This window comes from Staurois parvus, unplaced genomic scaffold (genome assembly GCF_062004578.1).
Source record: "Staurois parvus isolate SC_StPar_1 unplaced genomic scaffold, SC_StPar_1.0 ptg000090l, whole genome shotgun sequence".
Lineage (NCBI taxonomy): Eukaryota > Metazoa > Chordata > Amphibia > Anura > Ranidae > Staurois > Staurois parvus.
The window spans coordinates 19,308,346-19,335,067 of NW_028317886.1; the positions used below are offsets into that span (position 1 = coordinate 19,308,346).

General features: G+C 38.8%; 1 protein-coding gene across 2 annotated transcripts in view; it reads left to right on the forward strand.

Annotated features, from left to right (window-relative positions):
• The window catches only part of LRBA (LPS responsive beige-like anchor protein), a 970,380-nt gene that overhangs the window by 252,020 nt on the left and 691,638 nt on the right, over positions 1-26,722 (forward strand). For both annotated transcript variants that reach the window (XM_089670467.1, XM_089670468.1), the window contains exons 30-31: positions 11,676-11,803; positions 17,201-17,279. In XM_089670467.1, the coding sequence (XP_089526593.1) occupies positions 11,676-11,803; positions 17,201-17,279 (207 nt within the window). The remainder of the gene's footprint in view (positions 1-11,675; positions 11,804-17,200; positions 17,280-26,722) is intronic.

The following is a 26,722-nucleotide window of genomic DNA, read 5'->3' on the forward strand; positions in this document are numbered from 1 at the left end:
ACATAAATATCAAGTGCAAGTATCAGGTGATTGACTTGGCCATTATAGAATATTAAACTTTGTTTCCTTCAAAAGCTCCTGGGTTGCTTTTGCAGTGTGTTTTGTATCATTGTCCATCTGTACTGTGAACTGCCATCCAATCATATTTGCTGCATTTGGCTGAATCTGTGCAGACCGTATATCTCTAAACACTGCAGAATTCATCCGGCTGCTTCGGTCTTCTGTCACATCATCAATAAACACCAGTGACCTAGTGCCACTAGAAGCCATGCATGCCCATTCCATCACACTGCCTCCACCATGTTTTACAGATGATGTTGTGTGCTTTGGATCATGAGCTAATACACGCCTTCTCCACCCTTTTTTTTTTTTTTTTTTTTTTTTTTTTCCCCCCCCTCATCATTCTGGTACAGATTAATCTTAGTTTCATGTGTCCAAAGAATGCTTTTCCAGAACCGGTCTGGCTTTTTTAAATGCTTTTTTTGCAATGTCTAATCTGGCTTTTCTATTCTTCAGGCTTATGAATGGTTTGCACCTTGTGGTGAACCCTCTGTATTTGCTCTCGTGAAGTCTTCTCTTGATTGTAGACTTTGACAATGATACGCCCACCTCCTGGAGAGTGTCCTTCACTTGTCTGGATGTTGTGAATGGGTTTTTCTTTACCATAGAGAGGATCCTGAGATCATCCACCATTGTTGTCTTCCTTGGATGTCCATGCCTTTTTATGTTGTTGAGCTCACCAGTGCGTTCTACTTTCCTCTGTACCAAACTGTTGATTTGGCCACTCCTAATGTTGCTGCTATCTCTCTGATGTATTTGTTTCGTTTTTACAATGGCCTATTTTACTTGCATGGACAGTTCCTTTCAATGCATGATGTAGGTTTACAGCAATAGATTCTAAATGCAAATACCACACTTAGAATCAACTCCAGATCTTTTACCTGCTTAACTGCTGAAGAAATAGCGAAGGAGCAGACCCATACCTGGCCATAGAACAGCTTTTGATTCACTTGTCCAATTACTTTTGGTACCATAAAAAAGGGGGGATGGCTACTCTTAAGAGCTGTAATTCCTAAACCCTTCCTCCAATTTGGATGTACATACCCTCAAATTAATCCCAAGTGTTCGTTTTCAGCCCATATCTATTATATAACTATAGCTTGAATATATTTTGGTAAATACCTGAAAAAAAAGTAAAATTGTGCCTGTGTCCAAATATATACGGACCTAACTGTACGGAACACTCTAAAGGTCTTACCCTTCTTCCTGACCTATATGTAGGCCACACTTTCAAAATGATCTGTTCTCAATATTATTTGACATGTATGGTCTATTTGGTTGATGAACTGCAACTGTAAAATTCAGAATTGTTAAGAGAAGTATGGTAATTTTTTTTTAAAATCATACTTGCATAGGTGGATGCAGCATCGGTCCCCCGCCAGCTGCAAGGGTGAGAACTCGGCGATCATATGACCATTGATTGCTGAGTTCTCACAGCCGCTTTGAACAGAGTGAGACGTTCGGTCACCACTGTCTGCTCAGTCCCCCAGCACTCACTGGATTGCTGGGCTGTGGAGAGGGAGCTAGGTGATGGCTCAGGCGCTCAGCATCTCGCTGAGCGTCCTCGCAAGGCGCTGCTCCAGACTCTGGGGTGGATCCCAACTTTGAAGTCAGGATCTTTCCCCAGCCTTGACCGGCTGAGTGACATCCGCTGTCAACGGGCTTCAGCTTGCTGTCAACTGAAAACGGGTCAGAGGAGTGCAGAATGAACTGCACTCCTATGATCCACAGAAGTACAGCAAAAGAGCTTTGGCTATACTTCTTTAACGGACAAACCTCTGATAGTGATATTCCTTTTGTTTGTACCACATCAATAATCTGTAATGTAATATTTGCATATTGACTGTTGTTCCCTTCACTCCTCTCCCACCCTCACTAGCTCCAGTCAACATTCCCCCCCTCTTTCTTCCTCCTCACACTTCCCCCATGGTTAGTCGACAATGTTTACTGATGGAGACAAGTTTATTTTTCTAATAATGCATTGTTATCTGGCTTAACCTAATATTGCATTTGTGTTTGTTGCAAAAAGCTACTAATATCTTCAATAAAGAAATATTGAAAGTAAAAATATATGATCAGTTCATAGAATATATGATAAACCTATTGAAGGATTCACCAACAAATATTATATCAAGCATATAATACTAATGCAGTTTCAACAGTGATGCATAAATGAGAATCTATGATTTCATATGTTTCTTGGTATAATTGCTGGTTCCTCAGGATCGGCTCATTAATATGTACAAGTTCCTTGGAGTTATCTACAATACATACATATACCTATACTACTCACTACTATTAATACATCATATTATATATGTAGCATAACATATATAGTTTACATGGAATATATATATGTTATACACAAAACAGATACTTACAGGTAGAATGTCAGCAAATATATAGGTGGCCCACAAAAAATAGATTACTGCACCCCAGTGTTGAAATGGACTAATCAGCCCATGGAGGGATACTAACTCCCGGTTCACATATATTTGAATGAACTCCCATGCCAGTGACACACAGGGAAGAAGTCCCTGCACTTCTTTGGAAAACGCAGCCCGCACGGGAACCTCGATTCCCAGTACAGTTGCGTTTTCCAGTGCGGGCGGTGTGCCATTAGAGCTAATGGCACCCGCCCGCGGGTCCGCATTCCTCTGTGCGGGTGGTGCGGCTGCACGGATTTTCATGCAGATCTGCAGCAGCACCACCCGCACAGATGTGAACCTAGGGTAATAGTACAGGCAAAGATGATCTATTTAAAAAAAAAAAATATTATACCAAAATATTCTTAAATTTTTTAAATGCTCCCATCACCTACCCCTTAGGGTTTCAGAAATGTAGGCCCTGAACTCCAAAACAGTCCCAAACAACCAAAAATCGAAAAATGTCTTCATATATACTGCAGAAGCAATATCAGCCATACAAATACAAAGTTTTTTACCAATGTAAACTTTTTAATCCTAAATTGAATGGATCCATGTGGCAACCAGTATAAAAAGTACTCACCACAGTATCAAATTAACCTCCCTGGAGGTATTCCCGAGTGTAGATCGGGGTAAAGTTTCAGCACCACAAGCGGTAACCCCGGGAATACCTTGCAGCGCTGCTCTGGGATTTCTTCTTCACTTACCTTGTCTTGCGCTCCCGCAATGTCCCTCCTGCAGTGTCCCCTGCAATGTCCTCCGGCCGATGTAGGCATCTGTCTTCTGAGTTCTGTTCCCTGCGACGTCGGGAAATTTAAAAATGTGGAAAAGTGACGTTCACGTAATACACTAAAATTACATTGTAAGACATTACTGTATCAAACCATTTCACATAAATTTTGTCCTGTGCCCTGTCTGCATTGTTACTGTTCTTTCTGCCTGGAAACTGAGAAACGTCAATGGCGTCCAAAAAGCGTCCCTTTAGGTCAAAAGTGGTTTTAGACCAGCTAGAGAACAGCGATAGTAAATTAGAATCACTTGCAGAATTAAGTGATAATGATTCGTGGGGAAATTCGTCATCAGACACTGAAAACGATTTTGCGACTTGGCTCAGTGATGTGCGAACTTGGCGCTTTTATTTCATATTTCAATGTTTTTGATTTGATTATATCATTGAATTAAATTTATTATTATTATATTATTTTTTATGATTATTAAATTATAATTTATGATTTCGTTTTTCAAATTTGATCATACCCGGGATGTTTACTAGACTCTTGTTCGGACAGATTTCAGTGAGTTATTCCCTAAAATTACAGGCCTACAATAAAACGAACTACATATTTCCATGCAAAAAAAGTACCGCTTTCAGCAGAGAAATACTGACATAATCAGAGGGAGGTTAACGAATAGCAAAAAAAATAAAAAAATCCCAAAATCAAGAGACTGCTATTTTGTGTTTCCTTTTGGCTATGTGAAACAGATCATATGCAAAATATTTATATACATTTGCTGATATTTTTCTTTTTAAGTATCTGTATTGTATATTACATATACCATGTATACTATTTAAGTTATACAACATACCATGTTTATTATTTAAGTTATACAACATATATACCGTATTTTCCGGCGTATAACGCAACTGGGTGTATAAGACGACCCCCTAATTTTCCAGTTAAAACATAGGTTTTGGGCTACTTGCCGTATAAGGCTACCCCCTTTCCGAGGCAATACCATTTAAAAACATCAGATATTTTAATTGACATGGTTATGACTTACCGGTACTTAAAATCCTTCAAAATCCCCATGTTCATCCTCTGAAATCATAAGTTCATGAATAACATCTTGTGATACATTTGTAAGACAGTCATCATATGGATCAAATTCCAAATCAGGTGGTTACCGCTGGATGTGCGGTAATACGGTAGCTTCGGCTACATACAGTATACAGTATATATACAGCCCGCTGGATGTGCAGTAATGTACATACAGTGTACCGCGCTGAGCCAAGCTGGCTCAAAACAAATGTCCCTATACAGATTAATCTGTCAGCCCGCTGGATGTGTGGTATATACCACTGTGGTATATACAGTATACTGAGCCAAGCTGTTTCAAAACGTACCAGTACGGCCCTACTGCAATCAGACCGCTGGATGTGTGTATGTACAGTAGCTGAAGCTACATACAGTATACACTGGGCCAATCACGGCGAGCGATGTATTCTACTATTGAATACAAAGCCTGCTCGGATTGGCTGAGGTTGTGACATCAGCCCACCTCTCTGACTCAGCCAATCCGAGCAGGCTTTGTATTCATTAGTAGAATACATCACTCTGATTGGCCCAGTGTATACTGTATGTAGCCGCAGCTACCGTACATACACGCATCCAGCGGTCTGATTACAGTAGGGACGTACCGGTATGTTTTGAAACTGCTTGGCTCAGCACAGTATACTGTATATACCGCACATCCAGCGGGCTGACAGATTAATCCTGTCATAGGGACATTTGTTTTGAGCCAGCTTGGCTCAGCACGGTATACTGTATGTACAGTATTACCACACATCCAGCCAGCTTGACCCAAACAAACTCAAGGTTCACATTTTATACCCCGCATATAAGATGAACCCCAATTTTTGGGATATATTTTTAGGTATAAAAAGTAGTCTTATACGCCAGAAAATACTGTAATCCAAGGTGTTTATAGTGGTGAATATATCTCATATGTATGTATTGCAGATAACCCTAAGGAACTTTTATACATCCTGAGGAAGTGATATTTTGACTGTGAAATGCATCCAGTTATGGGCTTTGGTATACACATCATAGAGTCTGTATTGGTACAAGAAAAATATAATGGTTTCAATAGATTTTTTTTTATTGTATATTTTATGGATTGTACAATCATATTTTAATGATTAATTTAAAAAAAATGGATTATAAAGGAAATATGTGGTTTATTCTGATTTTGAGATAGTTTTCCACCTGAGGTACAGGTAGTCCCTTGCTTGTGCCTGTTTAGGAACACACTGTGTTTATAATCCATCAGCGGTACTTGATGTTATAATATGGCATTGATCTTTGTGGAGACAATACTTTTAAATATACAGGTTGAAGAGCTGAGGTGTCTGTATTTTTTGTTTTTATGCAGTCCTGTTATGTTACAGTATACCAATGACTGTGTGCATGTGATGCTCTGTTTCATATTTAGCATTTGATGCAGTGACAGTGTTGATCTCAACTTCTTAACAGTCTGCACACAAAAACCCTAGTCTCCGAGTGCTTCTCATGTATCTTTTTACCAGTGGGGTATCCCTGGGAATTTCAAAGCATCCCTCTGATCTTGCATTTATCTCTGGAATGCTTTGTCAGAAATCAAAACTCTCCTCATATCTTAAGGATTATCATCTATCCAGCTATAGCTGGAAAGTATACACTAACAGCTAACTGAAGGCCGTACCATTGAAATACTTGCAGAAGAGGGGCTGTTGTAGTCAATGTGTGCATGTTGGTTCCCATGCTAGTGATGTTCTTGCTATCATATACACATCCATCCTAGCGATTAGTTGCTGCCAGAAATTTATGAAGTCTGTCTGCTCCGCTTTCTTGTCTCAAGCTATCTCCAGCTCATTTTTATTCAATTCTGTTGATGTTGCTAATTGTACTACTGTTATAATTAATTAAACAAAGTTCATACTTAAAACTGGACCTTCATTACTTTGTCTCCAGATGAAAACACATCTCCCAGTTTGTATTTTAAAAATGACTTATTAAAACTGCAGCTCGGAGACTTTTTATTTAAAAAAAAAAAAAAAAAAAAAATCTCATTACCTAATGGCTTAGTGATTCTATTGGAGACTCAGCGATACTTTGATATCATCTCTATATACCATATTCAGTTTGACAAGACCATGAAAAGAAGCATTAAAATATCATTTCCACATGAAAATATGACTGCATTGCACATCTCCATTTATGTAGCATAGAGGTTTTTTTTTTTTTTTTTTTTTCCAATTTGTCATCAACATGGTAAAACACCTCCACCCACCACCACTACATACACTCCTACACCTACTCACCCACCCATTGACCTATAAACCCATTGACCTATAAAGCTAAAGATTCTAAAAAAAAACCCCAAAAACTTGACATAAACTGTTATTCATACTGGTCATGCATAAGTAATGTCCAAATCAAAATTAGCAGTAGGTTGATCTAGGCAGTTATATTTGCTAACTTATAGATTTCACCTCTAAAATCGAACTTTGCAATTACCTCTTACCTTGTAAGTTGCTCCTTTGGTCAGTAAGGCTGCCCATTATATATTTGATATAATGTATATATTCAAAACAAATAGTGTAGGTAGCTTATATGCCCAGCCTTTTGCAAATAGCATAAAGCTTGTCTATTTCAAATCTTTGCTAAATAAATAGTAAACTGTGTCTCGGTCAACTATTTTTGTGCTTTTATCAGTTCTTATGTGAGAAGACCACATCCTTTATTATGATTTTCAATTGTATTTTGCAAAGGAATGATGTAACTAACTGCATACAAATTATAGAGAGTATTAAAGTATTTTTTCTGACAAGCTTACCATCAAGTAGAGTTGAGTTTGATTAATGTTATTGTCAGTGCTTTTAAATTAACAATAGTTTTATTCCTCCCCTATTGCTCAAAGAAACTTGTACTGAGGGATATTGTGTAGAATGTCTTTATTGACCTGATGTCCAGTGTTAGCTGTTTGACTACTTTTGGCTTCAATAGATTGAGCCACTGACTTAGAACAAGCATATAATCAGCAAAGTCTTTACATCTGGTCTGAATGTTAGTTTCTGTTTTAATGTTTTGTTTGGTAGTGAAGCTAGGTCCAGGATGGTAGTCCTGGACTTCTCACCTCCAGTACTTAACCACTTGCCCTCTGGAAGATTTACCCCCTTTCATGACCAGGTAATTTGCTATATGGCGCTGCATTACTATAACTGAAAATTGAGCGGTCATGCAGCGCTGTGCACAAATTAAATTTGTCATTTTTTCCCCATAAATAGAGCTTTCTTTTGGTAGTATTTATCACCCCATGGTTTCAATTTTTTGCGCTATAAACAAAAAAAATAAACCTTTTAAACATATATTTTTTTTAACTTTCTGCTAGAAAAAATATGCAATAAAATTTTTTAAAATCTTTACAAATTTGTTAAAAAGAATTCCAATTAGCGTATACTGATTGATTTGCACAAAAGTTAGAGTGTCTACAAACTATGATTGATATATAAATTATACTAGTAGTGGCGATCAGCGACTTGTAGTGGGACTTTGATACTGCGGTGGAAAGTCTGACACCGACACTCCTGGGACCAGGGTTAACTGTGTGCCTAACCAATGTTTTTATGTACAGTGTGGTGATTTTACTAGGTAGTGTGCTGGATTTTATTATCAGAACAGCCGCCCTGTAGCAGTTCATCTGCTATAGAGCAGTCAGCAAGTGGTTAAAGAATCCAATTAACAGTTCCCCATAGCATTGCTCTGCTACTTATTGTACACAGAGCTGTTCGGTGAGAGTTGCTGGAAGGGTCCTTGCTGCTAATTGGCCAGCTATAGTTCATAATTGGTCACTCCACCACCCAATTAGATCATAGAAGGAAACCAAAGCAGGATGATCTAGGTGTAGTAAAAAACCTCTTGTGCCGAGGGTGGTCATGCACAGATACAGCCTTATGAAGAAAGGTTGAAATTCTAGTGTCAGAAAGGATACATATGATACTTGTTCGAGACTCCTTGGGTTTTGAACATTGCTCTGCATGTAAAAATGTTTGGTTTTTGAAATAGAGTAGACAATTGGAATACAGTGGCAAGTGACAAAGTATGTGAACCCCTGAGAATTAATTAGTTTACTTCCGGTGTCTTTATTGAAAACACCCATTCACCTCTCACCGTGCTGGAGGAAAAAGTGAGTGAACCTTGGAGTTAATAGCTGGTCGAACCTCCAGTGCCAGAAGTGACTTCAAGCAAGTGCTTTCGGTAGCTCTGAATTATACCTGCACAAGGTTCGGGAGTATTTTTAAACCATTCCTCTTCACAAAACGGCTTCAGCTCAGACACATTTGTAGGCTGTCTGGTGTGAACTGCTCTCTTGAGGGCATTCCAAATCATCTCTATGGGGTTAAGATCTGGGCTCTGAGCCACTCCAAAAGGCACTTTTTTTTTTAAGCCAGTTTGTGGTTAATTTACTTGGATGCTTAGGGTCATTGTCCTGCTGCAGTACTCAACGTCTAAGCTTCAGCTTACAGACAGCCACCCTGACATTATCTTGTAGAATAGTTTAGTAAATTTGGGAATTCATTTTCTCCTTGATGGCAAGTGCCCAGGCCCTGATGCAGTGAAGCAAGCCCAAATCATGATGGTTACCTCAGCCATAACTCACCTTTTGGGATGATGTTTTGATGTTGGTAAGCTGTGCCCTTTTTGCTGTACACATAGTGATGGGTATTCTTTCTGAACAATTCAACTTTTGTTTAATCGGTGCACAAAACATTTTCCCAGTAGGTTTCCAGTTTGCCAAGGTGTTCTTTACATGCAGCAATTTTTTTTGGTGTTCTGCCATGGACACCCTGCCAGTTCAAAGACTTATGAACAGGGATGTTTGCCAGTTCCAGTGAACGTTTCAAGCCTTTATCTGTTACTCATTGGTTCCTCTTTTCTCAGTGAGGATTCTGTGTTATGCCTTGGGAGCCATCTTAGCTGGGTGCCCACTTCTATTTAGAGTAGTAACAGTAATAAACGGTCTCCATTTATAGTTAATTTGTCTAGCTGACGACTGATGGATACCTAAACACTTTGGTGTGTTCAATAAAAATGTGAGAAATTGGAATTTGTGTAATATAAGCCTAAGCTCAGTGGGGTAAATTTATGAAAACTGGTGCACTCAGAATCAGGTACAGCTGTGCATGGTCGCCAATCTGCTTTTAACTTCAGCTTGTTCAATTAAGCTTTGGCAATAAAATCTGGAAAATAATTGGTTTCTATGCAGAGGGGCACCAGATTTTGCACTTTCCAATTTTAGTAAATAACCCCCATTGTGTGTGTTTGTTGTGACTTAGATGAGAATCAGATTGTATTTTATGGCAAATTATGGCAGAAAACCAGTTAATTCTAGGGGGTTCACATACTTTTTTCCACTGTATTTTATTAAAGTGGTTCTAAAGCAGCAAGATTTTTTTTTACCTTATATGTATTCTATGAGTTAAGTTAAAAAATAAAAAAACCTTCTGTGTAAAAGAATCCCCTCCTGCCCCCCTTTTATACTTACCTGAGCTCCATCATGATCCAGCACTGTGTTTGAGAGCTGTGGCTCTCCTGGCTTTGCCCCTCCTCACTGGGCAGATCTATAGCAGCAGGGGGAATGGGGTGTGCCAGTGTGCCAAATGTCAGTTGACGCAGCAGTGGGACTCGGGAGCGAGCCTGCATGAATGCCTCCATGGGAATTGGCTTCCTATTGGGGGCACCAAGAAGAGGGGGAGCCAGGAGTGCCTACAGGGGACCCAAAAAGATGAGGATCAGGGCCATTCTATGCATTTCTATTGCACAGGGCAGGTAAGTATAGACATGTGTATTTTTTAGCGAAAATGGTACTTTAATAAACGTATGTTGGAAACTACTTGTGTGACCAGTGACTTAATACTATCTGCTTCAAAACAAGCATTTTTTGTAGTTCTCATAGCTTTTTATTCCTTAGAAAAATCCATACCTTCACAGAAAATGAAAGTGTTAGGAGAGCAAAGTTGTTAGCATTTTTCTTCAGAGCTAGTGAGTTGGACGTCAGCTATTTTATATTGCTCTGATGTCCCTAACTTTGCTTTAAGTATCTTCTGTTGCATTAGTCTCCTGAACACCTTTATATTTTTTCATGAAGGCTGTTAGCAACTTTTACCTAATCCAGCTTACTAAAATGAATGTTTTTGAATTGGTGCTTTTTCTTAGTGGCATAGACAGTGGTTGGGCATTGGTGCTATGGTCTTCCTATTATTCAGTGCTTGTAAGCATAGAGGCTCCTAGGCGTTCTATTTTGGAGGTAAGAGTAGGATGATGTTTTCTCACAGCTGCTTTCTGTGGTCTCAGGTACCTCTTAATAGTCTTTTGGGTTCCAGCTGAATATATTCTGTTGTCCATGTAGGTCATGAACACAACTAGACAATTTCTGAACTCACACAAGACTAGTTCTCATAATGTGTATCATTGCTGTAAATGTTAATATGTTTTGTTATAAACACATAGTCCTGAGTGAAGAAGTATTCTGGCCAGGTCTGGTGATCTGTACTCATTCAACAGGTAATAATTATCTGCACCACAAAGCCTCCTTACAGTCCAGCATAATTGGGACTAATAACACACTGACCTTATGCCTCTGAATATTTATGGTTACTGGTCTTTTCACCCTTGTTCTGTCAGAAGTGATGTAAGCCCCTCTTTGAAATCACTGCCGTCCTCACATTGGCTACTTAAAAGATACATTGCTTTTAAATATGACAGCGAGCTGTTAAAGTGTAGCTTAATTTTGAATTTTGCAGTTTGGTGGAACTTGCAATTGGCATTGTATAGAAAGAGCTATCTGATTTATGGGATTAGGTTCCTAATGGCCAAGAAGGTTTCTGCTGAATAATTGGCTATTGCTTTATTCACTTGTCATGGTACGATGACTTGTGTATTAAGGAAATGGAGTTTGTTAGAGGGAAGGAAGCCTTGCATGTCATCAAGAATCAAGGTGTCTCAGAGGACAACGTTATAATCAGCTTTGCTGGCCTTGAGAGCAGATTTGATTTGTGATGGTTAGTGATGCAACCTAGTTATAGTTTAAGCCAAAAATAATGAAAAATGTGTTTATAGAGAGAAGTGAATGTCAGATGTGCTTCTTTGTAGTAATGTGAAGAGGTCTTCATTTATATTGGGTATATTTAGTGTGTGTGTTTTTATGCAAAATATTCAGTGCAATTTGCTATATTTATATATGTAACCAAATCTCAGATCCTCTTAAGTTTATAGGCATTAGGAAAGTGTATTTCTTGTGGAAATGGCACAGTTCAGTGTGTGCTTTTTGTATAGTTATGTTCAAATTCTTCATTATTCAAAAGTCTTTGTACTGAATGCTTCAGAAATGGCATTTAATAGCACTTTATCTTTTTCATCCTTTTCTCAGGAGTGTTGTTATAGCACAGAAGAAAACGGCTCCTGTTGCATCTACTGTTGTTCCTATCCCTCAAGCAGTCAGTGTTGTGTCATCATTAGAAGCCTCTCAGTCTGCAGAGGGTGACAAAGACTCATCAGGTATAAATATTGCAAGTAAATTTATAGCATGTGTATATACTGGTACATAATGTGCTCTTGAAGGGTCCACCCCCTGTATTTACCTTTCTTCTCTATGAATAGGTGAATTGGCAAATCCTGCCAATCGTGAACATTTATTATTTGTCTATGTTCATGCAGACTAGTCCAATCTTTGGAAGATTAAACAATTTATGGATTATGACTGGATTCAAATTGGATATGTAGCAAATCATGCAATTTTTATATAGTAATCAATAAACTGTACAGCCCTAAGTAGATAGGGTAAGAAAGATATGAATACATTTATTTGAAGTTTGGATAAACTACAATAAGTACATAAAAAAACCCAAAAAAAACTTTCTCTGATGTTGAAGTCTGGGTGATGCATTGCCTTAACGCAATGCAAAACAGCGCACATTGATGTTCCTGATCAGCAATTGGTGCATACCCAGGTATGTCTTCCTCTCTAATCATACATGGAGGTGGCAAGTTTACAAATATATGGTATCCCAAAGACTTTTTAATCCTATACATGACCTTCCCCGAGGATATAAATCCTGCTTTAGACTACAGTATTAATGATATGTAACAGATGTTCTATAATACTTTGACTTATGTATTGGTGTTCTAGCATAATTCCCAATGAACAGACCAGCACTTAGGCCTCATTCACACCATACGTGCATTACTGATGGAAAAAAGGCGCAGATTTCACTTGCAGGGACACAAATTTACATGAGTTTTCATGCGTGTTTCAGTGAGTTTTTATGCACGCTGACATATTTCATGCTCCTTTTTTTGTGCACAGGTACTCCGTGTCATCACTTTCTCTTCTGCATTGTTCACACCACAATGTTGATATCACGTCCGTTTCTTTCCATGCAGAAAACTGCATACACATTGCAGATTCCTGCTCAGAAAAAACCCTGCATGTGATGCTAGTGTTGTGGTGTGAACAGAGCACATAGAGAACAGTTATTTCCTTTGTGTCCTTGCTGAACACAGGCAAAAAAAAAGTCATGTCTGTGAACGAAGCCTTATACTTTGCTACAATATGGTGTTAGCATTTATATGATAGCAGTGATATTTGTAAAATCCACTTGGTGTACTATTTTGCATCTTGTGAAAATGTATCTCATGCCTGCACAACATTCTAATAATTGTGGTGTTTTAATATAATCTGTAAGACTAAACTGAGGGTGGTCGGTTTAGAACACAAGAGGAGAAATTTAGGCAAAATGGTAACATAAATAAGTGTGATCATTGCAGAAGGAAAAGAAAAGCTTTTTTTGCTTTGTAGATGAAATTAAAATTTTTACTATAAGACTGTTCATGGTTAAACATTTAATTTGTCTACACAGCAGAAATAACACAATTATGATAATTATTCTAATAATCATAACAATGCAAATTCATTTTTAATGTATTCATAGTCCAAAGAAAACATTCCATTCTATTTATGATCACAGTTCACATGAGCTTTCTGCGAAAAGATGACTGGCCCAGAAACAAGATGATTAGATGACTGGCCTGAAAACATAACAGGCTTTTATCAGTTTCTTGTTTTCCCTTTGTATTAATTAGTGACCTGCTATGGCTGGTTTACTGTGTCAGAATTAATTTATTTGTTAGAAGGCAGCAACCATATAGAAACCAATGAAGAACACGTTATATGAGCTAGGTGAAAATATTATAACTTTTTGGTGACCTTTCCCTTGCTGTCAATGATAGCTCATATTCCACGACTCTTTTAAATTGATTGCTAGATCCTTAATCGGACTAGCGCTATCCATGAGTAGCAAGATGTGCACCATCCTCAGAGTGGCAAACCTTTACAACATTTCATAGTTCTGCAGGAGTAGCCTAAATTGCTCTGCCCTCTTGTTCTGCTTTGGAGCTCTTGCAGGTGGGCATCAGTCATGTCAGTGTGTTGCCTGGATGGAATAAATGGTCATTACTTAACAGTGATGAAATTGTAGTAATCCCATTGTGACCACCTCACCAAGAGATTGTTCCTCTTGAAGCTGGCCATACACTGTATTATTTTTTTTGCCTAATGAAAAAGACAACTTAAGACTCCTCCATCCATGCTATACAATGCAGATGAATGGATATCCATCTGTGGCTATTGAATTTCAACAACCCCGTTGTCAAATTTTCTTCCTTCAGCAGTTGACAGTGGTGCCCTGTAAATGCGATCGGGCTATTGTGAAGCCTCTTGATTACTTTTACCTTAAGACTGATTGCTGTATATACAGTATACAAATAAAGGATCAACTTTTATCAAACAGAACTGGTTTCCACTGAACAAATTACAAATACAGTACCTAGGAGGATCACCTGAGGTGGGTTGCCATTTAGAAAATACTAAATTGGCCCAATTGAGTAGCCTGTCTGATTCTAATGGAGAGATTCTTGTCCCTTTGTGTCTGATGTGAGCAACTGTTAACACATTTTGAGAATAACACTGAAACAATGGGACATGTCCCATAACATTCTCCATTCAAGTCCTCTATGATTTGATGAAAAATAATTCTCAAGACCTAAGCTGGTTCTCTGACACTGTCCCCTTAGCTAATCCACTTTGGGTCCATAGTCATTGGTAGCAGTTTAGTTGGGATTTGGCTCACTTGACTCTATGGATGCTTGTAGTATATTGGACTGGAATAGACAGTATATTATACAGCAATCCATTATATATACCTCATTCATAATTTGTGCTCTGGTAACCACAAAATTTGTGCTAATGTTGCCCAAATGAGTCTAGCAAGCCTTTTCTGTAAAAAGGAACATTTGGCATAGTCTTGTTTACTAGCCATCTGATATAAATCTTGTCAAAACTATCTGGCTATGAGATTTTATAAAAGCTGGAACCAGGGGCGGACTGACAACTCATGGGGCCCCCGGGCAATAGGGGATCATGGGACCCCTGTGTCCTTGCCAAAACTCAAAAAAGCCTATGAAAAAGGTACCAGGAGCCCCCTACTGACCCCGGGCTCTCGGGCAGTGCCCGACTTTCCAAATGGTCAGTCTGCCCCTAGCTGGAACTTCACTCTCTAAATCAGTGCTCAGATGCAGTGTAGTTCCACTTTAAGTCCTGCTTTTCCTTTACCAGAATTACATCAAATACAGTGAAAATTTTTTTTTTTAAAGAGACAGTGACACAATTTTATTTTGTTTTGAGGGTGGCTTCATTATAATTTTATAATTACTTTTTATTAGGATTTTGTACAGAGCAACAATACAAAAATTACAAAAGGCAAAAAGAAATTTATTGGTACATAGGGAAGTGCACCAGAAAGTAGAAAAACAGATAGACCATCCATCGTAAGAGCATTCTAACAGTGCTTCTGTAACACTAGGCAATGTACTACTTGTGGTTCAATGGAGAATTGTTGGCCAGCAAGTAGGAAAGTTAACTGATAAAGAATGATAATATAGACTGTCCACATGTCATATATCAAAACGTAGCAGTCCCTACAGAACCACAGGTAACCATAAAGAAAAAAGGGGGGATAAAGTGCACAGAATAAAATAAACAAAATGGGTGGCTCCATTATTTTAAATGATTTGTAATTCGTCAATTTCATCTTCAGTTTTTTGTGCAACAGTGTCTGTCCAATTGCTTATGATTTATAGTCTAAAAAGCTATTGTTTTGTCCTTTTTTTGGGTGGGGTAGAAATACGCTCCTCTTTCTTGTCATACAATAGACACAATGATGCTCTTTTGTAAAAAGTCATGACAAAATTTTGCAGGCCAACTAAAGGTCTGATGAACAATGTAGAAGCCATCCAAAGATTTTGAGCAGGTCGTGTTTTGATTTCCAGCATTTAGTACGAACGAATGTTGTACAAAGTCCAAGGATTTACATTTTTGAGCTTCTGACCAACATTGCTAAACATCTTAGTCTACCAGTCGTATTGCGATCAAAGAGGATTTAGGTTTTCTACTCACAGGGCACTGGCATGACTTCATTCTATCTGTCATGGGAATCATATATCTGCTTTAGTTTGTAGCAAATTTACATTTTCATTACATTCTTTTTTTCCTGTTTGCTGGGAAAGCTTTTCCCAAAGAGGACTAAATGAAAATGTCTACAAGCTGCAAATTTTAACATAAATTCTCTTCCAATGGTAAAAGAAAAGGTCTAACCGTAGCACCTACCCTGATTAAGCGGTTTTCCATAAACAAAACTTTGTTTTCTGATGTTTGGCTGTTTTTTTTACTTTTTCGGTCATTACATTAGCAAGGAATTTAGAAAACATACCTATTCTTCTCTAAAACTTCCTGCAATTTAGATGGTGCTCTGGATCCCTAGATGAAACAAAATTCTGATGTATAGCAACAGGAAGGGCACTGAGGCTGTGAAGGAAGGTATAATCTTTTGGTCTGCTTTTTTTCACCATTGTTAGGAGGAGCAATATTTTGTGCTAGTCATATTCTGCTTGAATTTTGTCCTTTCCCTGATAAATTGGCTGTAATTGAAGCTTGAGCAGTCCTGTTGGTACCACCCAAAATTTTAAAAGCAGTCTAAACCAAATTTATTGGCCGAACAGGAACTGCAGTCACTGTTTGCATATTCAGACAGCCACTGGTGCTGACTGTATACAATAGCCAACTGTGCAGATTCCTCTATCCAATGTGTTTATCATGGATGGAGGACCTTCATTATTTTCTCTTGTTTAGCCCATGAGAATTCTAAAAGTGTATGGCTAGCCTAGCTGTTGTGGATAAAACAACTCATTTTAGATAATATCTTTTGGATATTCTGTGGTCTTTCTGCATTCTTGCATTCACCATTTAAGTATAATTTCTTTAAAAGTAAAAAAGTACAAAATGTGTTTTTAATGGGTGAAATGTAAAACCATTCATAGTAAATAAAAATACATGAACTCTTTTTATGAGGCAGCAGAAAGGAGAGAAGGTCTTAAATGATACTTTATTGCAAAAGACATTATTTGCGTAGAGCCTTGGGGACTGTGAATTTTCAGTAAACTGCATGGAGAAGGGTGCTAGACAGATGATCTATTTGCATTTTCTTTTATGTTCTTGTGAGTGTCTGTAAAACTGTCAGTTTGAAGGAGCCAGTTTATCAGTGAAAGGATAAGAGTGAGATAAGTCAGCTTGATTCCACATGTTTGAAGTGGCTACTGTACTTATTATCCACATGTGCATTTGTAGATTTTATCAGGCTTTGTCTGTGGAGACGCTTTAACTCATGCTGCAAAATTCTGTGAATGTATCTATTGGCATGATCAAAACACTTGATTTTTCTTCTGGGCTTTTTTTTTCCATTGAAACATGATGTCCATAAAATGGTTAAGTAATGTTTTGTGACACTAAACAGATCTTAAAAAGACGTATTATTTGTGCTATTTTTTTTTTTTTCTTTTTAGGTAGTGGATCCTCTAATTCAAAACTGCCATCTGTCCAAGCTGTTGCATCCGTTCCAGAAGATTCTGCATCTCACATGAGGTTTGTTACACCACTAACTGTAGCTAGGCTGAGCTGGTAACCCTATTTTTCCTCTTTTCTATCTGCGTCCTGCCCATATAAAATTGAGAAAATCATTATTGCAATGGTGTACCACAACTGCCACATTTTGAGAGCCTTATGGAAGACCATCTATTACTGCAACTACTGTATTTTAACCCTTTGGAATCTAAAGATTGATGCCTAGATCAAGTTTTGCTGTGTTGGGCAAAGCAGACCTGAACTCTAGAAGCTTTTCTCCAAAAAGCAGGCAGAGCACAAATGATTTAGTCATCAGTATTGTCTCTAGTCTCACTGCAGCTGATTTTACTGACCTACTATGCTTTGAATTCACTGTGTGTCTGTGTAGAGGTTTTTCTATTCCTCAGGTTAAATTCTAGCAAGAAGAGCCAGATAGTAGTAACATCACCAAATCTCTCTTCATATCTACTAAGTCTTTCGGTCAGAGAAAGCAGTGCTATCTATCTTACACTCCATATATACAGTTATGAGAGTATCCTCAGTACTGCGTAGCCTTCTTCATCTTTGATTTTTTTAATTCTTCTAGTAAAACTCCTGCCCGTTGCTTGTGTATTTCCCAGTTCTCCCTTATTGCAGATCCTGCAGCTGGCCAACTGCTGTATCATTTGAAGTTGGTTGATTCTTAATGAGACTTTTAGAAATTGTCCTGCAGCAGGACAGTTTTACATTGGGGAGAACAGGGCCAGTCATAATGAATTATTTGCCAATTTCAAAATTCTGGCCATACTGACCACTTATCAGATTGCTGTTGTATGTAATCCAAGCTAATTGTAAAGGAAACAAAAATTGATTTCAAAGCCAAATATATGATGTATATTTATGCTGTTACTGAGATTGTCCCTGATAACTGTAGCAGCACCCTGTGTAGGTTTATGGAATCCTTCAAGCATGTTATAGAAAGGATTTGTGTTCAATATTGTGTTTTTAATGTTGCTTTCTAAGCTGCATTAAAAAATCCTGCAATACCATATTTAAAACAAAATTATCTTAATTGTGTAGTATAGGACACAGAGCCAGAAGTCACAGACCGTGAAGGTAAATGCCAAATACCTTCAGGTAATTGGAGACTGGCAAAGGCTTTGCTAGGAATGCCTCCAGTGCACACTTTTGTAACTCTACCCACTTTGTGTTCTTGTGTCCTTAGATGATGGACATCTCCTGTGGAGAAGTTTTATAAACCAGTTTTTTTATTTTTCTACTCTCCTCCAACTTACACCTTTTTGTGGGCCTGTGTGCTGCTGTTTACCATACTGTTTCCCCACCTCAGGTTATTGCTTTAGTACGCCCCAAAGTCTGACTTCTGTCCTGTACGATTCAGATAATGGAAATGTTGACTTACCAGTAAATTCCATATCTTGGAATACAGTACAGGACACGGGTCCCTGCTTTCTGTTCTCTTTATTGGTTGCTGCAAATTCTGGAGAACCACGGAGTGGGTGGAGTTATATAAGGGTGCACTAGGGGTGTTTTTTTTTTTTTTTTCCCCTATACATTGATACATGTCCCTTAAATTGTTTCCAGCTCCCGGTGCCTCCTTTTTTTGACAATATTTATCCCACCCATAGGGCCCCGTACACGTGTTAATTTATGAAGAATGAAACAATGCTCATTAACGTGCCTATTGCATTTATGATGTGTTTTCGTTGTGTTTATTAAGGTTTGATAAAGCCCATGAAAGTCTTGCTTTTCTAGTGGAAAGGGCTTAAAGGGGAAGTGATGTGTAGAGAAAGTGATCCACTTTGAAACGTGGTTAGGTTGTGGTTTGATAGCAGGCATTTTTCTGAATTCTCTGTAAGATGGTTTCATATACTTTGATCTCTGACACTTGGTTTGGCAAGTAGTGCTCAATGCCTCTGCTCCTACCTGGCACTGGTATTATTGCTGGCTGCCCTGATACTTTTGCCTGCACACAGAAGCAATTGGTGTTACTACACTGATGCTCTGCACACACAGGAAGCTGCTGGAGCTTCTCTGTCCTAGTTCTCTATTATTTCCCAGTTCATTCTGGGATACAGAAACCTCCACTTTCTCTGCCCCAGTACCCAGTTAATACTTTCTAAATGCTTCATTTACACGCCATAAATGTTAAAGGAGTTATTAAGGTGTGGTTGCACAGCATTGCCATTGAAATCAATGAAGGCAGCTGACAAGCGTCAATTTCTCATGAAAGTGACATGATGCTTAATTTTTAACACAACGCTACCACTCCTGTGTGAACAGCACTATGTGGTGCTATTTAATATTTATGGCAGGCATTAAAGGCCGGTTATGAGGCTATATAAATGCTGAATAAATGACACTTAATCATAGGATATACACGTGTGAATGAGCCCATAGACATTTGTATGGGATTTGTTGCTAAGCTGAGGTTTGCCGAATTTCAAAAAGGCTTCCCTGAACCATTGGTAAATCAAACCCTGAGCAGATGTGCTCAGCCATAAGCACTTGGAGTGTCCTCACTTCATCCTGATATACAGTAATTCCACTCATTCTGTGAGACTCCAGTTTTTTTTGCTAGTGTCTTCAGTGCTTCCTTTTCCACCATTGCTAGGTTGCTCAGGCAGCTCATTTCCAGGATTCATGCCCTCAGGGAACAGGCTCCTTTACTTATTAGGGCCCGTTCTATCAGATCCATTGGTGTTTCTTGGGCCCTTAAAGTGGTAAACCTCAGTCATGATGAAGTCTGAACAGAGCACAGCTCTCTGCAGTGTTGACTTGTCTTTCTGGAAAGCTCTAAGTGTTTCTCTCTGGTGCTTCATTCCTCTGCTATCAGCATGTGTCACTTCTGAGAAGTTTTCCTGACACATGATATAAATTTGTGTGGGGGGGTGGGGGTATGTTTTTTAAACTAATTGAACAGGCACACTTTAGATATTGATTCAAATGGTGCCCACAGGTAAAGGTGATATATGTAAACACCTTTCAGATGGTGCCCAAAGGTAAAGGTGATATATGTGAACAGTTGATATACTGTATATGACTGACATGGTATATACAGTACATTTTCATGAACTAAATTATTAAAAAAATGCAGATTTATGATGTGGAAAAAGTAAATACACATCTATATTTGCCACCACCATAACCCCTTCACTGATAGGCCCAGTTCTCCACTTTTAACCTCAGGTGACCAGATCATTTTTGAAATGTATAATTTGTTATTTTTCCCTTTATGGCATTAAAAGTTTTGTAAAGGACCCATCAAACTTTCCGTTTTCCCAATATAATAAAAATATACTGCTATTAAACTTTTAGGTCCAGTGATAGTTGCACAAATGTTTATTAACACAAAATGCTGGCTAAAAAATATACACTAAAACCATTATTATCGCAAACAAACACAACTTAGAAAGATCCTACCAAATCTAAATAACAAACTGTTCTATATTGAGTTAATAAATAAATATTTGTCCATTTTTAATTGTGGTTTTTTTTTTATGAAACCTAGAAAACTATAACAACTTGAACTAAAATTCTTGAGGTTGTACTCGCACCTGTTCATCATGGTATTGCTGGATTCACAATGTTGTGTGCAATGAACTGGTGTGCATTGCAAAATAATGACATATGTGCCTCTGTTTATAGATTTAAATAATTGTAATTTTAACAACGCATTTAAAAAATGAAGCACTGTGAGGTGTTGTAACAAGTATTGTAGAGCATGTGCACAGCACATATTTTATACGCACCTTAACACATCTGCTGGCTTGTGTTTGCCCTTGGTGTGTTTGTGCGCACCAATAAATGAATAGCTGCGGTCAACTTATACTAGAAGGGGAAATGCCATGGACATAAGGTTTACATACTTGGCCATCTGGAAGTGAGCTTATACTAGTTGTACAATACAGGACAAAGGCAACTTAAGCTTGCAATACACTAGTAAAATATTTGAATATTTTTATTTTAAGAACATTCATTTGATTTTATAATCATTAGTGGGATAAAATCTACTTTGCTTTTTGACTGCAATGGTGAGAAAATTCAAAGGAACAGGATGGAATATTTTTCTTAAATGAACCAGTTTCAAACCATGTCTGTGGTTTCTGTTGGGTACAGCCCATTTCTTCCAAAATTGAATGTGAATGTGAAAAGCAAGCAAAATTTTCAAGTGACTTTCGGACAACAATCGTTGAGTACAGAGAATATACATACAAACATTTGTTTGAAAATATACTAGTCTGTTTATGGACAGCTTTTTTATACACCATGGTTATAGGCTCTTATCCTTAGACAGTTGGACACTGGCAAGCTTTTCAGGGAACACCTTCCCTATAGCCCTACCCCACGCTGTGAGTACTAGTGTTTGTAAGTGATGGACCTCTTCTCCTTCCTGAAGAAACCAGCTTAAGCAGTTTAATTTTTTTAATTGTTTTATCTTTCAATTCATCAATCAACCCTCACTGTCTTCTAGTGCCTATGCAGAAACCATACACCCAGATCTGTGCAATCTCGGTGAAACCTTGGGAGCTGCACCCAGACCGTGGGGACATCCGTTTAATGTTACTTTAGGCACTGGATCCTGCATGAGGAGCTCAACTTGGGATTTGGTGTTATGTATTGAGTTGGCCACAAGCTGCTGTCCAGGATCATAGTCCATCACTATGGAATCCAGTTCCTGTAGACCCCCTTCGGGGGGTATGCTCCCTGTGACAGGTGAAGCCTGGACTTTATATACTCCAGTGTCTTGAACTGGTATCTTTGACCATTACTGTGTAAATTGGGGCTGTTTGGAAGGTATTCACTTTACAGAGTGAATTTTCAAACTTGTCACTAAACTGCTCAGACTCAGGTGGACAACTAGGTGTTACATCACACCACTACTTGCACATGCTAAGGTCATTTCTGCCTACAGCCCTTATAAGGTACTGAGATGCTTCCTCTTGCCCTTTTGCCACAAGGATTCATTGCAGATGGTCTACCCCTGGGTTTTTTTTTTACTCCTACCGGGCACGCTTACCCTCTACGCGTTGAGTACCCCACATGGAAACGCTCTCACTTGTAGTGATGGTGGAGACTAGACAAAGGAGAGCCAGTTCTAACCAACAGGCAAACATTCATTCAAAGACCCACAGGGCACTCAAGCGCAGAGTGGTGATTGTGTCATTTGTACAAGAGCATGATCTAGTTTAAATACTGGTCCCCACATCCAATTCCAGCTCTATTTCAGACATGCAACATTTATATATGTCCAACTACAGATATCTGTACTAAGGCAATGAACAACCAGTATGACCCTGATTTTAGAGCACCTCCAAACTCTACTCAGGCTTCAACTTCTAAACCTCAATTTACCTGTTTCGACATAAGGCTTGGCCAGCAGAGGCCACCAAATACTCTCTCCAAAACCTTCTTCACAATGTAGGGGTGCCCTCACTCCTATGCATATGAGCTTGTCTATTACTGTTTGCATCTCTCTGATTCACAGACATCCCAGATCTGTGGGTTCAATCTTTGGTTTCAAAAGGGTACATGATAGAGTTCAAAACTCTACCACCTCACTTCTTTCTTCTTTCAAATACAGGTGTATCTCGATTTACGAACACCTTGGTTAACGTAATTTTCGGTTTATGAATGAAAATCCATTGAAAATAATGCCACGGTTTACAATTTTTTTACGGATTTTTTTCACAATACGAAGTGTATGTCAGTGCCGATTTTTAAATGCAATTGCCGGCTTTTTTTTCCCTTTACTATAGCTTACAGAATTAGCTGTCACTTTCCCCAGAGCTAAAGGATACTTTGTTTCTTTTAACTCGGGGAAATAAACTAAAAGGGATTACAAATAATCTGTTCTCCAGTCCACCCTGCCCCTAGACTACCTGAGCCTAGTCCTGAATTCATCCCAGACAAGGATTTTTCTTACAGAAAAGAATGTTCTCTTCCTAAGAGCTCATGCTCTACTGGGATCCAAAAGAAATCCCATGGTGAGATTTGTCATAAGATTTCTGGGCCTAATAGTGGTCTCCTTCGGGGCAGTACCTTTCTCCGGATTCCATTCAAGGATTGTTCATCTTAACATTCTTTTAGCATGGAAAAAGTAGGCTCTATCCCTGGATTTTCCCATGTTCTTGTGCTCCCAAACAAGAAAGTCCTTGTTCTAGTAGATCAGCACTTCAGCTCTTAACAGTGGGGAAATCCTTCCTTCTCTATATTAGGAAGTTTCTTACAACAGATGCAAGTCTGTCAGGCTGGGGTAGGAGTCTTCCAGTCCTTGACAGTTGAGGGAAGATGGTCAGGAGATGAGGCCAAACACCCTGTCATTATCTTGATAGGCTGTCTGTCCAGTGCTGGAGCCCCCTTTTTGAAGGGACACCCAATTTAGGTGCAGTCTGACAGTGTCACCACAGTGACATACAAATCAATCATCAAGGGGGCAAGAGGAGCCTGGCTGCCTTGAAGGAGACCAGTCAGTTTCCATCGTGTTCAGAAACTCACTGGCCAGCAATTTCTGCAGGCTGCATCTCAAGTGTGGACAACTTGCAGACTGACTATCTCAGCCGCCACCGCTTGGTCCAAAAATGGGGGATTCTGAAAGTGAACATCCTTGCTTTCATATACAACAGCACACTTCATTTGTATCCAGAACCAGGGATCCTCTACCTTTATTTCAGCTGGATTTAAAGTGATATTAAAGGCATTTTAAAAATTAAATCGAAAACATGTCATACTTGCCTGCTGTGTGCAGTGGCTTTGCACAGAGCAGCCCCAATCCTTCTCTTCCCAAATGTAGACCTTTTGTTATATTGTATTATATTATAATTCTTAGATGTGGTGTCTGCATTAGTTTTCTTTTTTAGACTTTTTTTTTACTTTCACCTGGTGATCTGTCCAGTAAGTCTATTGTTTTTTTCAAAAGATCAAGCTCTCTTGCAAATGTAACAGTTACAGGGATGGGACAAGCCACTGACGGGTGCTTACAATGTTAGAATGATCACCTTTTTTATTCATGCAAAACCTTTATCCTAAAAGGAAAAAGACCTGGTGATGTAACTGTTAATAAATTGTTAGCTGATGATTGGTGGCAATTTGTCAGTGTTTCAAAATCTGCTGGTCCATTGAACAATCCCCCCCCCTTCACTAGATGAAAACTGAGGGAAAAGGACTAGCGTGTTACTGGCAAGATCTGTGATCACCAGGTGACAACAGAGAGAAAAGGACTAAAAAAAGAATAAACTAGTGCAGCCACCACATCTAATGATTGGTAGGCTGCAATGTATTACATTTTTGGGTTGGGTTTAAAATTGCTTTAAAGGATAGAGTGGTTTCTGAGTATTTGCTTCCTCTCTTGCTGAAGGCAGGAAAAACTACTTCCAGGAAGATTTATTATTATACCTGGAAATCTTACTATGAGTGCAGTAAATTCAGTCCCTCGCATGGCCTTCATACAAACAGGTCTTGACCAGACTCTAGCTCTCAGCAGCCTCAAAGGGCAGGTTTCAACCATATCCATCATTTTTCATAGGCCTTTGGGCTTGCATTTTCTTGTTAAAAAACCATTTAGTTAAGGTGTTTCTTGCATCATGCGTCCTCTCTAGCATCTGGTGCCTCCCTGGGACCTTAGTTTGGTTCTCTGACTTGCAGAAAATAACTTTAACTTTGATCCCGTTAGGGATATCCCCTTACAGATGCTTGCCAACTAAGTAGCCTTTTTGGCTACTGTCAGACATGTTTCTGAATTGATGGCCCTTTCCTGTAAAGAGCCTTTTCCTCACAACAAGGTTATATTACACCCAAAAAACATCTTTTCTTCTAAAGGTGGTTTTAGCATTCCATCTTTGTTTTGCTATCCTTGTGCCCTGCTCCTAAGCTTCCAAAGGAAATATCTCTATACTGCCTGGATGGTCAGAGCCATTCGAATGTACGTTTTCTATTGGACAAGCAGATTCCCTATTCCACCATTGCACAGTGGATAAGGAACTTGATTACAGGAGCGTATGCTGAAAAGCAAATATCTCCTTCTGCGTTGTTACTTGCCCACTCTACTAGATTTGTGGCCCAATTGTATAAGGCCCCCACCTGGTCTTCTGTTTACACTTTTTCAAAGTTTTACTTGGTGGATGTCCAGTCTTCTGCAGAAACAGCTTTTAACTAAACGTTTGCAGTGCTAGCGCTGATCCTGGGGTTTAACTCTTTTGTTTCCTGTTGACTCAGTTCTGTTTGCCTGGTTATGCTCACCAATGTATTCTTTGCTTGGGGATGTCCTGTTATGTATGAATAAAGATCAGAGGAATTTTAACTAAATTGTTAAGTCGATATCTTCAAGAACAGTACAGGACACCCACACTAAACTCTTCTTGTTACTCAGTATTGCTTGCTAAAAACTTGAGGACTCCTCTAGTAGGGTAGGGTTATAGGAGAGGTGACCCACGGGGCATGTCCTCAAAAGCTTAGTCCAGACACCTGAAGGTATGAGTCTATAACCCATGATGTATAAATAAGTTGCCTGTTTTGTGTATTGTATTTTGATAGAGGAATTTTGACTTACCTGTAAATTTCCTGTTTCTAATGTAAGATTTACATCAATGGAAGTGAATGGGTTAAATCCAAGCAAGTTAGAATCTGTTATTCAAGGTTAGGTGCCTGTGAATTGCTCCTCTTAGGAAGTTTGCAGGTGGAACTTGTCTTATTTAAGTCTAAGATATGTAGGGTCTGGTATTCCCCTTTTTACTGATGTGTGTGGTGTCCTCATTCCAAGATCAATAGAGCTATCTAAGGCCTCATATCCATGGGCATACCTATACATAAACATGTGCAATGAGCAATCTTTGCCTGTCTTTTGGGAAGCAATGGCTACACAAACAGTCGCTGATCCCAATTTGACAGCCTTGAGTGTGCATGTCCTCACCGCACACTGTCTCTATTCAGGGACACAAACCCACGTGGCTGTCAAATTGTAAACAGGGGCTGTGTTCCATTTAGAATGAATGGGACTGCCTGCACAAAGATGCACGGAACACTTGTTCCTCCTTTTACGGTAAAGGTAAAGTAAGTAAATCTATGTGAATGAAGCCCAAGGGCCTCAGAAAAAAAAGAAGTGAATGCCTATGTGTTTGGCATTGAAAAAGATCACCAGTTTACTAAAATTCATTTTCATTGTATGAAGAAAAATCTGCAACTGGCATTGATTTCAGATGACTGCTAATTAGTCCAAGACTGAACTGCCAAGAAAATTTAGCGCAAGTGTTGACCCTTTGATGCCAAAAGTCGTCTCAAATTTCATTGTGGTGTGTTGGGTAACTTTTGCAACAATTGGGGTCAAAGTGCATACATCTGCACTCAGACACTACACCAATTTAAAATTTATGAATGGTTTAATTATAACCTACATTAGCTGTCCAAAAAGAGCTACATGTTGCCACTGAATATATAGAATATATAGACAAAGACCACACCTTCTGGATAGA